Below are 15,408 nucleotides of genomic sequence, written 5' to 3' on the forward strand. Positions count from 1 at the left end.
GCTGGACAAAAAGCCATGGGAAATTGCAATCAGAATAACCCACAGATTCAATTACTCCTCTGTTTCATAATTATCTTAGAAGCTGAATACGTTTCCAGTTGGTAAAAGGGGACTTTCCTGGGTATCTCTTCCAAAGACAGATTAATAATGTTGGGTCTTGTAAGTATTTACTTAATTTGCAATCGTTTCTTTCCATCACTTCTCGTTTTAAAGTCTCTAAAATAACAATAATGCTTAAGGCTTTTTTTTTTTAAATGAAGGGTAGGGGAAAACAAACTCCAGCTCTATCCTGATTACCCTAGCCATAACTGTATCTTGATATCTTAATGCACAGATACGGCACATAAAGTGTGAAGAATAAATTTATTCCTAGATGTATTCTACAGGACTTTCCTAAATTAGGTCATAACAACTTTAAAGGTCAAACAAAGGCAAAAGCACTTTCATTCTTAGTACTAAGGCACCATGTGGTTCCCTGCAGTGAGCTACGAAACTTCCCCATTAGCATTAAAGCCCACATTTAGGACTTACATGAGAAACTGAAGGGGGGGAGGAATGAACTGTCATGTAGATGAAAGACTAAGAAAAACATTCTTAGGCCCTTCACTGGAGCATTCCGAGGGGGAGGCTGAAAACCCTGTTGTGCTTTTTAAGGAACAAGGGCAGATAGCTTGGCAGGTGTAATACGCCTTTCCCATAAAGGAGGCCCTTACCAAAGACCCACCCACCCCAGTGCATGCAAGTAGAGCAGTTATGTTTTCACCAGAAGGACAGTTTTCTAACACAGCACTAATTATATCCCTTTCCTGTTTCAAGCCCTTCCAGATGTCCGCACTGTCCCCAGAATTAAGCACAAAAGAAACCCCATTACTCTGGTGTACATACGGTGAGTTCTTCCTGATCTGTAAACCCACACACCAAAAAGACACATCTGTTCCCACATATCATATGTTCCTATCTGGGGTTTCCCAAAGTATGTCAGGTGTAGGTCAACGAAGTTTGGATACACGGGATGAAACAAGGTTCAAGAGGTTTCCTTACTGTAGGATCCCCGCAAGCATTTCATTTAGCGCCCCCCAGCAAGCTCCCGGCATTTTACGTGGGATACCTCAAGGGGCCGGTCCCTCCCAACCTGCCTCCGCCCTAGCACACACCCTCTCATCTCCCTTCTGCACATCATGGAAGAGTATCTGTCTCTGCACCCACCGTCTCGCCCGTGCGCTCCCACCCACCCTTCAGCTCTCTCCGATGTGGCTTCTGCCTCCGCCATGCGGCAGACGGCACCCCCCCACATGCGGCCCCTCTTCTCACGGGCCTTCACCTGTAAACCTGGCGCCCCACGCACACCTGTCCTCACTCATCCTGGCTGGCTCACCCCTATGTGCTTTCCCCTCTTCTCTTGAAAACTGAAAACACAGAAAGACAAAAGCACAGAATATAAACAAACACCCGTATTCCCATTCATCGGAAGTGACGATCATCAGACTACACCGCGAATGCCTTGTTCGCTTCAAGTCTTTTCTTTAATAAAAGAACAAAATACAATAAAGATGACAGTGTCCTCTGATTTCTCGCAAGCACCTCACAAGTGTCTTACATATCCTTCTGGTCCACTCTTATTTTTTTTTTTACATGCAGATGTTTATATTCATGAACAACACAAATCGTTAAGTTGGGGCACCTGGGTGGCTCAGTCGGTTAAGCGTCTGCCTTCGGCTCAGATCATGATCACAGGGTCCTGGGATCGAGCCCCGCGTCAGGCTCCCTGCTTCGCGGGGAGTCTGCTTCTCCCTCTCCCTCTGCCCCTCCCGTGGTTCATCATGTGCTCGCTCGCTCTCTCTCAAATAAATAAATCTTTAAAAAACATTGTTAAGTTTTACAAAAAGCTTAACGCAGTGACATCATACAGTAAGTATAATTTATCCACTTTCTTTGTCACTCAACAGGATCTACCCATACTGACACTCAGCTCAACCCGAGCTACCAATATCAGTTTTACTGACCTGCCAGCATTGATCCTGTTGCTTGTACTGCGGCCTCCAGGCACTGCCAGCTCGGCCGGGCCCAGTCTCTGAATGCTTCGTGTGTCTTATCTTACCTCCTGTCTCGCAACCACTGAGAAGATGCTCCAGATGCGCACGGCTGGCCCACAGCGGCACTATCTCTGGGTCTGGCCGAGCCCCAGGCTACTCTCTGACCCACGGTGCTCAGCCACCCTCTTACCATCGACTGCCAAATGAGCACCCTCCGAGGGGCCAGGCACTTTGTACGCATCTTGTCTCTTAATCCTCTGAACCCCCCGTGGTGTCAAGGACGATGAATTGTCCTCATCAGACAGATAAAGAAACTCGGGCTGGAGAAGATGCTGGAGCCTTGGTGTGAGCCCCAACTAGATGGCTTCGAAGTCCAAATTCCTAATCCTGGCCTAAATGTCAGATTTACGTAAAAAAATAAGAAGTATAAATAAAAGTCAAAGATGAGATGAGAAACAGGGGCTGGCGCGAGACTGTGTGAGAGACCTGGTGAGGTGCACTGCTTGGCCGGCTCCACAGTTTTATACCCGTGTCTCTAGTCCCCGAACACATGGTTCTGGGGCATCCTGGGGCCCGGGAGACAATACTCACGGTCATGGACCCGATAGCAGTGCTTCTGCAGGCGCTGAACGTCCCACTCCTCCAGCACTCCGTGAGTCATCAACAACTGGAGGAATCGCCGGTGGACGTCAGTCATGACACCTGCCCTTCCAGTACCACCCTGCGGGTGTGAAGGAGCTAAGAAAAGAAGCAAAGGAAACCCAGTCACCTCCGGGCTCTCGGAAAGCCAAGTTCTGCGTTGTGTACTAACTGACATTCACGAGTAGACATTTGTTGTAGTTCTCAAACTCAAGTGCATCCTGCCGAATGTCTCTAAATGAAAAGGACACAGGTCTGGGGCAAGCGAACGAGTACCAGCAGGTGGGGAGAAGCGTGGGCTCTGGAGCCAGCCAGAGTGCCTGGACCCGGCCTGCTCTACCACCTAAGTGGGTGAAATGGGGCAACCAAACCTCCGTGTGCTTCGGTCTCTATCTATGAGACTAACGATAGCAACGGCCTCCATGGAATTACTCCATTCAGTGAGTTAATACACAATAAAAGCCGGGTAACAGGCTGAACACTACGTAAGCGTTAGCTCTATTTACTCCTAGACAATTCTGGGTCTGAAACTTGGTTCAGCCACTTAGCGGATCTGTGGCCTTGGATAAAGTCAGCTGAGGCCCCATTATCTCACGCTCAACCTAGAAAAGCATTCACTGCCTAAAGAACTGCTAGTAAGCGCTTACCCAGTACTAGTTTCCTTCTCATTTCTCAAACCACTAATGAAACAACTGTCACTGTGGGGTGCTTTTTCAATCTCTTGCTCTCTACTAAAACGTTATCTTTCCACAAACCACAGAGATCAGAGCTGATGAAAGCATTACACAAGTCCCGATCAAACAGCCTGCTCTCGCCACGGAGAGGTGGCACGGTGCGGAGGCAAAGAGCGTGGCTTTAGAAATCGGCAGGTGGTGTTGAGAAGAGTGTTTGCCAGACCCACTTGATCTTGAGAATCATCGAACCTGCGCACGAAAAATACAGATTCCTGGGCCCCCTTCCTGGAGGTTCGGACCGCCGAGGGGCCTAGAATTCTGAGGGTTTAACATTCACTTCAGGCAACGCCATGATCTGACAAGAAATTCGCTGTTCCCTTAGGCAAATACAGCACAAAAACATTTCAGCTAATGAGCTTCATTTCCCTCGACCTCAGTCTTTTCAGCTATAAAATGGGGATAACAAAAAACTATCTTTAAGACAGAAGATGCCATTTAAATGAGATATGACTACCAGAGGTTTGCCAAGGAGCTGGCATGTGGGAGAGACACAAAAAGGTTAGTTGCTGCTCAGTTTTTTTTAAACAGCACATCAACTGGACCTCAGGGGTGGAAAGATGCAGGAGCTCAGGACCAGTTTCTCAGACTGCCTGCTAGGTATCCTCAAGAACAGCTCAGCGATAACTCAACCTCAACAGGTCCTAAGTTGGGCTCATCTCCTGAGGCTTCCCCCATCCTCAACCTTTTTCTTTACCTGGGTCTTCTTCACGAATCTTCCGGTTTGGGAGGGGTGGGCAGTGGGGGAGGCAGTCCACGCAGTCACACAAACACCACAGGCTCAAGCGTCCAACTCTGATCCTCCTCCCTATCGCCCTCAGATCCAGCCAGTCACTATGTCCTGCCAAGGTTTATTTCCTATCACTAGGATCAGCAACATTAAATCCAACGGCAAATTAAATCCAAAAAAAGTTAAAGGAAGTGAATAATAAAGAGCAGAAAACAATGAAATTAATATACACTTGAGATCAACAAAACCAAAATTATTCTTTGAAAAAACATAATAAAAGCGACCAACCTCTGACAAGATTTTCCAAGAGAGAAGACTGACAAATAAACACTATTTGGAATGAAAAAGGGGATTGCTTCTCAGCCTTTTGGCTAAGATCAAGTGTGGAATGAAAAAGGGGAACTAACTGAGGATTCAAACATATTTTTAAAAAAAAGACAAAAACAACCTAACAATAATCTAAAGTTGTAAATATATGCAAAGTTATAGGAAATCCATTCAAAACCAACTACAGAATTATCTGAAAACCAACAAGTTTTATAACCATTGAAGACATTCTGTGGGAAGTCCATCTCCCCACAAAGAAAACTTCAGATCTGGATGGATTTATCAAGAAGCCCTACCAAACATTCTAGAAGCAAGTGATTTCAAATGTCACAAAACTACCCCAGGGCCTGCAAAAGAGCAAACCCTCCCCAAATCATCTGATAAGGCCGACATAAGTTGGGCATTAAAGCCTAACCGAGGCTTCAAAACAAAGGAAAATAAAAAGGTTAGTATCTTTCAGAAACACAGCTGCAATGGTCTAGAGCAAAACATTAATTAAAACTTAGCAACACAGAAAGGATTCTACATGGTGACCAATTGGGTTTATCCCCTCAATGGTTTAAGATGTGAAAATCAATTGAATGTCATATGTCAATAATATCTCAATAAAGTCAGTGTGAGTCACCACATTAACAGAATACAGAAGAAAAAGCCTACAATCATCTTAATAGATTCAGAAACTATGATTGATTAAATTCAACAGTCACCCATACTAAATACTTGCGAGTTAAAGGAAACTTCCTTTATCTACTAAATGTTATCTACAAAAACATAATACTTAAGGAAGGAATATTGAAAGCAATCACTTTCAAATCCACATTGATCCAGTGCAACCTGAACCCAAGTGATTCCGATCAAAATCCCAACAGGCTGTGTGTGTCTGCACGTGATTTGACAAGATGATTCAAAAATTTACATGGAACACATAAAGGCAAAACAGCAAAGCCACCCATTCTGGGAAAAGATAAAGACAGGAGGACTCATCCTACCAGGTAGCGACTTATTTTAAAGCTACAGTAATGAATAATGTATGAAAATATTATACACATGGACCAAATAAGACCAGCAGGACAAAACAGAGAACCCAGACACAGCAACGCACACAGATATGGACACATGACATGTTGGAGAAACAGAACACCGGATCAAAGCAAGCTTTTCAATAAAAGGTGCCAGAACAACGGATTACCCTTATGTGAAAAAAACAGAGAACTCAACCTTCACCTCACACTATGCACAGAAATCTTTTGGAGGAGTAAGGTCGTAAGAAAGAAAACACTATAAAACTTTGGGCGACAATACAGAACATTCTTTATGAGCCAAAGGCAGGGAAGGATTTCTTTAAACGATACATTAATAATAATAACAATAATAGATACAAAAAGTACAAACCATAAAGGAATATACCAATAAATTCGACTTTGTTAAAATGAAGAACCTCTGTTCACCCAAAATACTTGAGAGTGGGAGAGAGAGACAGAGGAGACAAGCTACAAACTGGAAAGCATCTGAAATACACTGAAGCCACGGAAGATTCATACTCAGAATATGTGACGAAGTCCTGCAAATCATTAAGGGGAAGACAACTGCGAAAGAAAAATAAGCAACAGAAATTTTCAAAGAGGATGCACAAATGATTAACATATTAAAAGCTGCTCAGTCTTGATGTCATCAGGCAAATGAGTATTCAAACCACAGTGACCAATGTCTTATTCATCACCAGACAGGCAAAAGTTCTGAAGAATGGCCTTGGCTAAAACTCATCCACTGCTGGTGGAGTGTAAACTCTTAGGAACCACCTGAGACAGTTCAGTATTACCGGCAAATTTGGGTATCCCCAGAAATCCACTATTCAGTATACAATTTAGAGAAACTTTTCTACATCTGTCCCAGAAAATATGTTTATAAACGCACCACGTTGTAGCAAAAATCTGGCAAGTATCCATGACAATCAGTTGAGGAATGCCTGAGTAAAGCATTTATAATCAAACCGTGGAATTTAAAAGAGCAAGGAAGTAATGAAGGTGATGTAGAGCTACTCACATCACCATGGATGCATCTCATATATGTAATTTTATGCAAAAATAAAGGCACATAAATATATATATATGAGGATCCTATATAAAATTCAAAACCAAGCGAAATCGTACATGGCAGTCGTTACAGATACACAGTAAAAACCACAAAGAAAAATAAGGGAACGAGGAACACAATACTCAGGGCAGTGGTCATCTTTGGTGAGGGGAAGAAAGGATTTAGCGGGGGCTTTCAGGATAAGATAATGTTCTATTTCTTAACTTAATGGTGAGTATATGGGTGCTTTATTTTTATCCTTCAAACTTACATTGCAAACATTTTTATAGAAATGGTACCTACCTTGATTAGAAAAAGAGGAAATAATGTAAATATGTTACGTAACAGCCAAAATAAATGTTAGTAAGAAGGACCAACTATAGAACAGCATAGAAGGCCATAATTTGGGGGAAAGGAGAAGAAAATAGATACAGATAGGCCTGTTTATACACAGAAGGCAGTTGTCTGAAGAGGGACTGGGTAGCAGAGGTTAACCATGGTTAACTGCCTACCCAAATAATTAAAAAATGGAAATGTCTGTGCAATAAGCAGATCTCAACCGTCACCATTTGAGCCATGTGCGAGGCGTAAGTTGAGTGCTTTCCTGTGGTCTCAATCCATCCTCGCCTGAGGACGGAAGCATTACTGACCCCATTTTACAGATGAGGAAACAGAGACTGAAGGCACAAGGTGATGCACAGAATTAGTGATGGACACTGGGGTGGCAAAACAAATGCAGAGTTCAGGAACCGTAGCAACCAACCCCTGCCCAGGTAAGCGAGATACAGGAGGCAACAATTCAATCACGATCCCTTGCCTGCAGGGATCCCTTACCTACAATTCTCAAATCTAAAAAAGGTCTTAAAACCCAATCTTTTAAGCTTGAAAACCTGATCTGACCTAAGGTGAGGCTATTTCTGGCCGTTCTTTAGCTCCTTTGGTGTAAATATGCACATATTTAGCTGTGAAAACATTCATGTATTTGATTACAAGAAGCTGCCCCAGGCCCCAATGAAGGTATGACGTAACATCGAATATATGCATCATATTCCTTTCGAAAATCGAAAAATTGGGGATTCTGAGCATGCCTCGCCTCGGGGCTTTAAAATACGAGGCTGTGGACTTGTATAAAGTTAAGGATTCCTGTAACAAGACAGAGAGCACAAGCACAGAGCGCGGCGAGTAACCGAGAGGAGGTCCGCGAAGGCCTTATTTTCCGTATTCGGTTCAGGGAGAATTCTGTATTTTGCTTTTGTCACCTAATATTAGGATCAAACCGACTTTTGCACCTATTACTACGATTTAACAACGTCTGTGTGTCGGGGGCACTAGGTTCCAGCCTACTGGCCTTCCTGCCCCTCTCTGGGCCTGTTTCCTCATCAGGAAATGAGGAGCCCCAAGCCCCCGGCCCCCAGCGCCACACTCCGGCACAGACTCGGGCCGACCCCGGGGCCTGACCCCCACCTTCCGTCCTCCGTCGCCTCTCTGCACGGCCCTCTTCCATCCCCGGCAGCCTCGCGGCCCGGCGGCCAGATTACCCACCGCGGTACCCAGGCGCAGCCCCCACTGCCGGCGGCCAAGGCAGAAAGGCGGGCGTGGCTCCTCCTTCGGGGCGGGGCGAACGCGAGCTCGGCGCTCCCATTGGTGGATGTCGCCATTAGTCCCTCCCTCCGGGTGACGCACTTCCTGCCCTCCGGTCCCCCTCAGTTGCCGGAGCCCGTGGGGTAGGTGGGGAGTTACGCACTTCTCCTGCCGCTTTGCGTACCTTACGGGGCGGGGCTGCGGCTTGTCGTCGTCCACCGCAGTGGCACCCCGCGACCAAAGGGGTGGAAGGGCAGGCATGCAGCGGGACCCTCCCCGCCAGTAGCCGCGGCTCCGCGGACACGAGCCAGTGCCCTGTCCCGGGCCTCAGTTTCCCCATCTGTACAACCGACACTGTGGCCTCGGGGTCAGCGATGAGGGCTCTTGTTGTCATATAGCTCGAGGAGAATCCTGGCTCTGCCACTTACTAGTTGCCAGATCTTGGGTGAGTCATTGAGCTGCGCTGAGCCTCAGTTTCCTCTTCTGTTATATGGGAATGATAATCGTCCTCATGGAATAGTGTGGTCAGGAGGTTTAAAAGAAAAAACGCACACTTGGAAGTGCTGATTAAATGTCAGCTACTGTCTTACCTAGGGATTGTTAGGAGAAGCAGATGAAGTTATTAATAGAAGTGAATGGACCGTTGGAGGACATCGTTTGACAAACGCTTGCATCCCAGTGCCTGATCTGGGAGCTGGGGATGCAGTCTAGCAGGGAAACAGGTAGCTAATTCTAGTACAGCAGAAAGTGCAAGTATCTATATCTCTGTAATGATAGCTTCAAATCCCTACTTGCCCGGTTACATTCCTGTGATCTTGGACAACTTCTCAACCTCTCTGGACATCAGTTTCCAGGTAGGCTGAGTGAAAAATGCAGTAGTGTGTGGTAGTTAAGAGCTTGAGCTTGGGAGCTGGACCGTCTGGATTTGAATGCTGGTTCTTAAACTCAGTATGTCTGAGACCCAGGACAAAATACTGAAGCTCTCCACCTCAGTTTGCTCATCCATAAGGCAGGGATAATACTAGCACATTGTTGATAGGATTGCTGTGAGATCAAATGAGCTAATACATGCAAAGCTCTTAGAGTATGGGGCACATAGTAAGGCCTCAATAAGTGTGAGTTATCTTTACTAATAAGGTACTTTATAAAATGCCTTGGGGGCAGTCAAAGAGAAGAACAGCTCTAAGGAGACCATCTATGTTTTGTTTGTCCTGCATAGTTTTGTAAAATTTTGAATTCATTATCAATATTTAAAGCTGAGGCATTTCACATAAAACCCTAGGGTATCTGCAGCTCTTGAAATATGGGGCAGTCTGGCCATAATAGGCCAGCATTCCCCTATGGCAGCCCCTGTTTAAAGCTTGGTAGAGACTATGCTGCTTTGTGATGACATGTGTGCTTTCCGGGGGTGTAGAGAAATAAAAACAGGGGCCCATGAATGGAAAACACTGGGAACACTGACATTTCATGATCAAACGGCCAAGAAAGGAGGTAGAAAGATTCAAGACCAAGTGGTACCAGAGGCAAAGAGGTGGGAGAGACTATTGGGTGGTAGGCTGTGGTCTGAATTGTCAGTGCTCTGGAGAGGTCAAGAAAAAGGCTCACTGATTTAGAATGTGATGGCCATTAAGAGCCCATAGAGAGGAGGAAGCTACATCTGCCTCCAAGAGAAGTGAATGCATGGAAGCTGAGGGAATGGAGAGGGGATGCTGACTACTTCTAGGAAGGGTGTTTTGGGAAGGGGAGACATGAAGACAGGAGCAGAGGGAATAATCAATAAAGACAGGAGAGAACGGGGTCAAGGGCATACAGAGACAGGATTACTCTTACCCTAGAAAGGAAGAAAGACATTTCTGAAACAGGAGGAAAAGAGGTAGAAATGGATGGATAAAGGTTCACCTCTGATGTTTTCTGCTTTCTCCATAAAGTAGCAAACTCTGCTTCTGCTAAGCAAAGGAGCTGGGAGATGCTTGGGGATTTGAGGAGAATCAAAGGTTTGGAACAGATGCCAAAGGGAATGCAAAAGTGAGGTTCCAGCTAAGGTTGAAACCATAAATGTGCAGAGAGGATAGTCACTCCTGATCCCCGGGCAATCTCCCATCCCCATACCAGGGGCCTCAGAGCAGAAGCTCTGTGTGGACTCATACTGGAGTGGGTCTTAGCTAAACAAATGCAGCTGACCCTAGAAGTCAAAGCAACTGGAGAGTGTTGGTGGGAGGGTCTTTGAAGTCATCCACTGCAGTATGGGCAGGTAGACATAGGAGGAAGGGAGAGTGCTGAGAAGTTAGCATGGAGGGGGACAGCAACCAGAGGTCCCAGTGAGGTGGATTACCAGGTGACTGTCTTGCCTCGGCATGCCTCCACCCTCAGAAGACAGCCCACTCTCTAGTTGGCTCAGTGAGTATTTATGAGGACCTTCAGTGTGCCAGACATTGAGCGATTTGCTACAGGACAACTCTGCTGCCAGTTCAACTATTCTTCTGAAAGTTGACCGTGAAAGGTACAGAAGCTCCGTGGACATAAATTCACTGTCCCTAAGGCAGGTGGCTGAGACCCTGGCTAGAGAGGAAGCTTGGGGGCCAAATCATAGGCTAAGGAGGTCAGTCTTTTTACCTGAAGACCATAGAAGCTATTGGGGAGGAAGTGATGAGATCAGGTTTCTGTTTTAGAAAAAGAACATCAACACACCTGTTCTTTTCAAACATACTTGGAACATTTACAGAAATTGACTGTGTACTGGCCACAAAGGAAGTCTCAATAAATTCCAAAGAATCTGTAGACCACATTCACGAACCACGGTGAAGTAAAATGAAGGATCAACAAAAACACAACCAGAAAGAAACCCAAACCACTTCTAGACCTTAAACTAGTAACTGAAAATGCTTCTGAGGAGAGGGTCCTGAAGACAGGATGATCTATTTTTTTATCACGTACTACTATTACTTATGAAAAAATTAAACATGATAAGCATACATTTGAATTTTATTTCTTAAGCCAGGAGTTCATTTATATTAGTTTTTATACCTGAGTGTATGTTGAAAGATTTTATAACATTTTTAAGAGAAAAAGAACATACATTTGGAAACTGAAAAATACATACATGTTAAAAAGAAAACCAATATGGAAATTACAAAATATTTAGAAATGAATGACCAAAAAAACCCAAATATAATGAAACGTGGGATCCAACTAAAAACAATAATTAGAGGGGGATATATAGCCTTAAGTGTACTTAATACAAAACAAGAAAAAAATTTAAGTGTTCAGTGTAAGAGGTAGATAAATAACTAAATAACCCAGAGAAAACAGAAAGAAGGAAATAATAAAGCAAAAGGCAGATGTGAGTAAAACAAAAAAGAAAATTAAATTGATTGTGGAAACCAGAAACTGGTGTTCTATTAAAGACTAATACAAAAGACAAGCTTCTCGTAAGAGTTATCGAAGCAATATTATAAATGGCTAAAGAGAGTGTAAAAATTTAGAAAGCATGAGTATACTATGAACAACTTTATGCCAACACATTTGAAAATCTAGATAAAAGAGGCAATCTTTGACAAAAATACAAATTACAAAACTTTGCCCTAGAAGAGAAGTAGACCAATAATCATCATTGAACTTGAAAAGGAATGGATCTGTTCCAACTCGTAAAATGCCCAGGCTGAGATAGTTTTACTAGAGTGATACACATACACACAAATGCAAAAAACAAACAAACAAACTATATTATGCAAACTGCACCAGAATATGGACAAGATGGAGAAATCTATCCAAACATTCTGTGAGGCTAGTCTAATCTTGATACCAAAACAAGAACAGCAGAATTAAAGAAAATGTCAGGTCCATGTATATTATAATCATGGATGCAAAAATTGAGTCTCTTAGTATCTCAAAAGACAGTCTCTTTATGATGAGTGATGTTGAGCATCTTTTCATGTATCTGTTGGCCATCTGAAAGTCTTTAGAAAAATGTCTATTCAGGTCCTCTGCCCCTTTTTAATTGGATTTTGGATTATTTGTCTTGTTTGGTGTTGAATTGTATAAGTTCGTCATATATTTTGGATACTAATCAGGGAGATGCAAATCAAAACCACTAGGTATCACCTTACACCTGTCAGTATGGCTAAAATTAAAAAGACAAGAAATAACAACTGTTGGCGAGGATGTGGAGAAAAAGGAACCCTTGTGCACTGTTGGTGGGAATGCAAACTGGTGCAACCACTATGGAAAACAGTGTGGAGATTCCTCAAAAAAATTAAAAATAGAAATAGCATATGATCCAATAATTCCATTACTGGGTATTTACCCAAAGAAAACAAAAGCACTAATTCAAAAAGATATATGCATCCCTATGTTTATTGCAATATTATTTGCAATAGCCAAGATATGGAAGCAATCTAAACATTTATCAATAGACAAATGGATAAAGAAGCCATAATGTATATGTATATATGAATATGAATATTATGCAGCCATAAAAAAAGATGAGCTCTTGCCATTTGCAACAACGTGGGTAGACCTAGAGACTATTATGCTAAGTGAAATAAGTCTGACTGAGAAAGACAAATACCGTATGATCTCACTCATATGTGGAGTCTAATAAAGCAAAACAAATGAATAAATGAACAAAACGAAAAGCAGAATCAGACCTATAAATATAGAGAACAAACTGATGGTTGCCGGAGGAAAAGGGGACGGGCAAAATATGTGAAGGGAAGTGGGAGAAACAGGCTTCCAGTTATGGAATGAATAAGTCACGGGAATAAAAGGCACAGCATAGAGAATATAAAGAACGCTGCATAGTGACCAATGGTAGCCACACTTGTGAGCACAAGGTAACATACAGAGATGTCAAATCACAATGTTCTACACCTGAAACTAATGTAACATTGTGTGTCAACAATACTCCAATTTTTTTTAAAAAGTTAAAAAAAATAGACTGTCTCTTCCAGAAGAGGAAATTCGAATGGCTAAAAAAAAGTGTGGAAAGATGCCCAACCTTACTATTAGTTGGAAATACAAACAGAAAGATGCCAATTTTCCCCCATAAAAAAGACAGTGCGTCGCCATGCATATCTGGTGGAGTTGTAAATATTACAGCTGCTCTGGAGAGCAATTTGGTGTCATGGAAATTGAAAAAGCTCATCTGGCAACTCCACTTCTAGGACTTTAACTGGAGAAAATCTCCCTTGTGCTCTTAAGAGGTTTGGTCAACAGTGTTGCCAACAGAAGAAACAATGAGAACATCCTAACTATCCATTAACAAGGAAATGAAAAAGCAAAACGTTCATGAGGGATGGATGATCATGTAGCATTAAGAGGGATGAATTCACTCACAGGTATCTATATGGATGAGTCTTAAAAGCATAGAGTGAAGTGGGGAAAAAAAACAAGAGGCAAAGATGATTCATCTTCCGGTTACTCTGTGTGTAAAATTGGCGAAATGCAAAACGGCAATATTGTATATTTCCAGTAGATGAATCTATGAATATAAAAGTATCTTCTTATTAAGAATTGGAAACACTATCACAAAACTGACACTAGGAGACCTCTAGGAAAGGGAAAAGGGGGTGGGATGGGGATAAAGAAGTCTTGAGGCTTATCTGCAATGTTCGAATTTTAAAACAAAATAACAAAATTAACACAGTGTTTGTCTAATTTTCCAATACAGGCAAATATGCCTAAATGCTAACAGTGGCTAATGCTGAGCGCTGGGCAAGTGGATGGCTGTCACTGTTCACTTTCACTGTTCTGTATTTAAAAACAATTTCTAATAGGAAGAGTGAACATATAAAAAGGAATGAAGAACATATTTTTGGTTTTTCTAGAAGTACCCGGCCATCAATGGAAAGGGGGAGAGGCGAGATCAGGTTTCACCAGAGCCCAGGTCACACCCTTTCCACTTTTCCACGATGGTCCTCTTTCTCATCTATATACTCACATACCTTTTGGATTCATTACATTTTAGGTTGGATCCCATGGAGGTGATGAGTATGAGCCAGCGGGGCAGAAAGGGAAAGTGACTCCCCTCCACTCATCCTTCATCTTGGGGGCCCCAAAGGTCAATTTTAAAAACGATTCCTGCTTAAAGTCCAGGAAGACCCAGACACGGATTGAGAAATATGCCCACTGCCAGAGGCGGTGTAGACTGTTTAATCTTTCTAAAGGGCAATTTGGCTGTGCTCATCCAGAGTGAACACATATCATGTTCTTTGACCTTGTAATTCCACTTCTGGGAATCCATCTGAAGAAATAATTAGAAATACACACAAAGATTAATGGACAAAAAAAAAAGTGCATCAGAGCCTTAATTTTATCAGGGAAAAATGGCAACAACTTGAATGTCTCAGAGGAGCTAAAGAGAGGAATGATCAGAATAAATAAAAATGCTGCAGAATATTATGTAGCCTAAAAATCATGTTTTCAAAACATAGTTGAGATCAGGAAAAAAAGCCATAATGCAGAGTATTTTAAGAGAGGGAGAAAACTAGAAGAATACATGTACGAAAATATTATCAGTGACTATCCCTCATTGGGGGGATTATAGGTAAATTTTTTCTTGTCGCTTTCTTATATTTTTCAAATTTCTCCAAAAGCATTTTTTTATTTCATAATCCTAAATGGAGTCTGTGATCATAAAGATTTTTGGTATAATAAAATTATACTATGTACAGTTAGGAGATCGTTAAAGTCATATATACCCAGCGTCTGAGATTGTTTTATGTGAGTGAATGTTCCATATAACTAGATGATCCCTTCAAGCATGAGCATTTTAAAACCTTTTTCTATTTTCTGTACCAATAGTTCTAAAATACACACTTATCTGCCACTGTGAGCAAACAATGACTTTTTGTGATGAGTACAGGGACATCTTTGAGGACAATTACTATGCTTTTATGCCTTTACACAAAGTACTCCGACTAATGCGGGTTGTTAGTTGTAAAAATGAAAAGCTCATGCTTGGGCACCTGGGTGGCTCAGTTGATTAGGCGTCTGTCTTTGGCTCAGGTCATGATTTCAAGGTCCTGGGATTGAGCCCCACATTGGGCTCCCTGCTCAGCGGGGAGTCTGCTTGTCCTTCTCTCTCTGCTCCTCCCCCTGCTCTCTCTCTCTCAAATAAATAAATGAAATCTTAAAAAAAAAAAAAAAAAAGCTCATGCTTTTCCACCTCCTTCCCTTTGTCAAGCCACCAGCAGCCCTACTCTCTTCTTATAATGCCCCTTAGCCTAAGCAAACAAATGCCCAGTGTTGTTAAAAAAGTGGCCATAAATAAATAAATAAAGATAAATATCAGTAA

The 15,408-nt window shown here is 42.7% G+C and overlaps 1 protein-coding gene across 3 annotated transcripts in view; it reads right to left on the reverse strand.

The window, feature by feature from the left end:
* NSMCE1 (NSE1 homolog, SMC5-SMC6 complex component) overlaps window positions 1-8,156 on the reverse strand; it is a 29,471-nt gene extending 21,315 nt beyond the window's left edge. For all 3 annotated transcript variants that reach the window (XM_045875194.2, XM_064592876.1, XM_045875193.2), the window contains exons 1-2: window positions 7,998-8,156; window positions 2,625-2,771 (exon numbers count right to left, since the gene is read on the reverse strand). In XM_045875194.2, the coding sequence (XP_045731150.1) occupies window positions 2,625-2,771; window positions 7,998-8,037 (187 nt within the window). In that variant the 5' untranslated portion in view covers window positions 8,038-8,156. The remainder of the gene's footprint in view (window positions 1-2,624; window positions 2,772-7,997) is intronic.
* Between the last annotated feature and the right edge of the window lie 7,252 nt (window positions 8,157-15,408).

Source organism: Mirounga angustirostris, unplaced genomic scaffold (assembly GCF_029215605.1).
Source record: "Mirounga angustirostris isolate CCGP_5_RB_7025 unplaced genomic scaffold, mMirAng1.0.hap1 SCAF_5, whole genome shotgun sequence".
NCBI classification, from domain to species: domain Eukaryota; kingdom Metazoa; phylum Chordata; class Mammalia; order Carnivora; family Phocidae; genus Mirounga; species Mirounga angustirostris.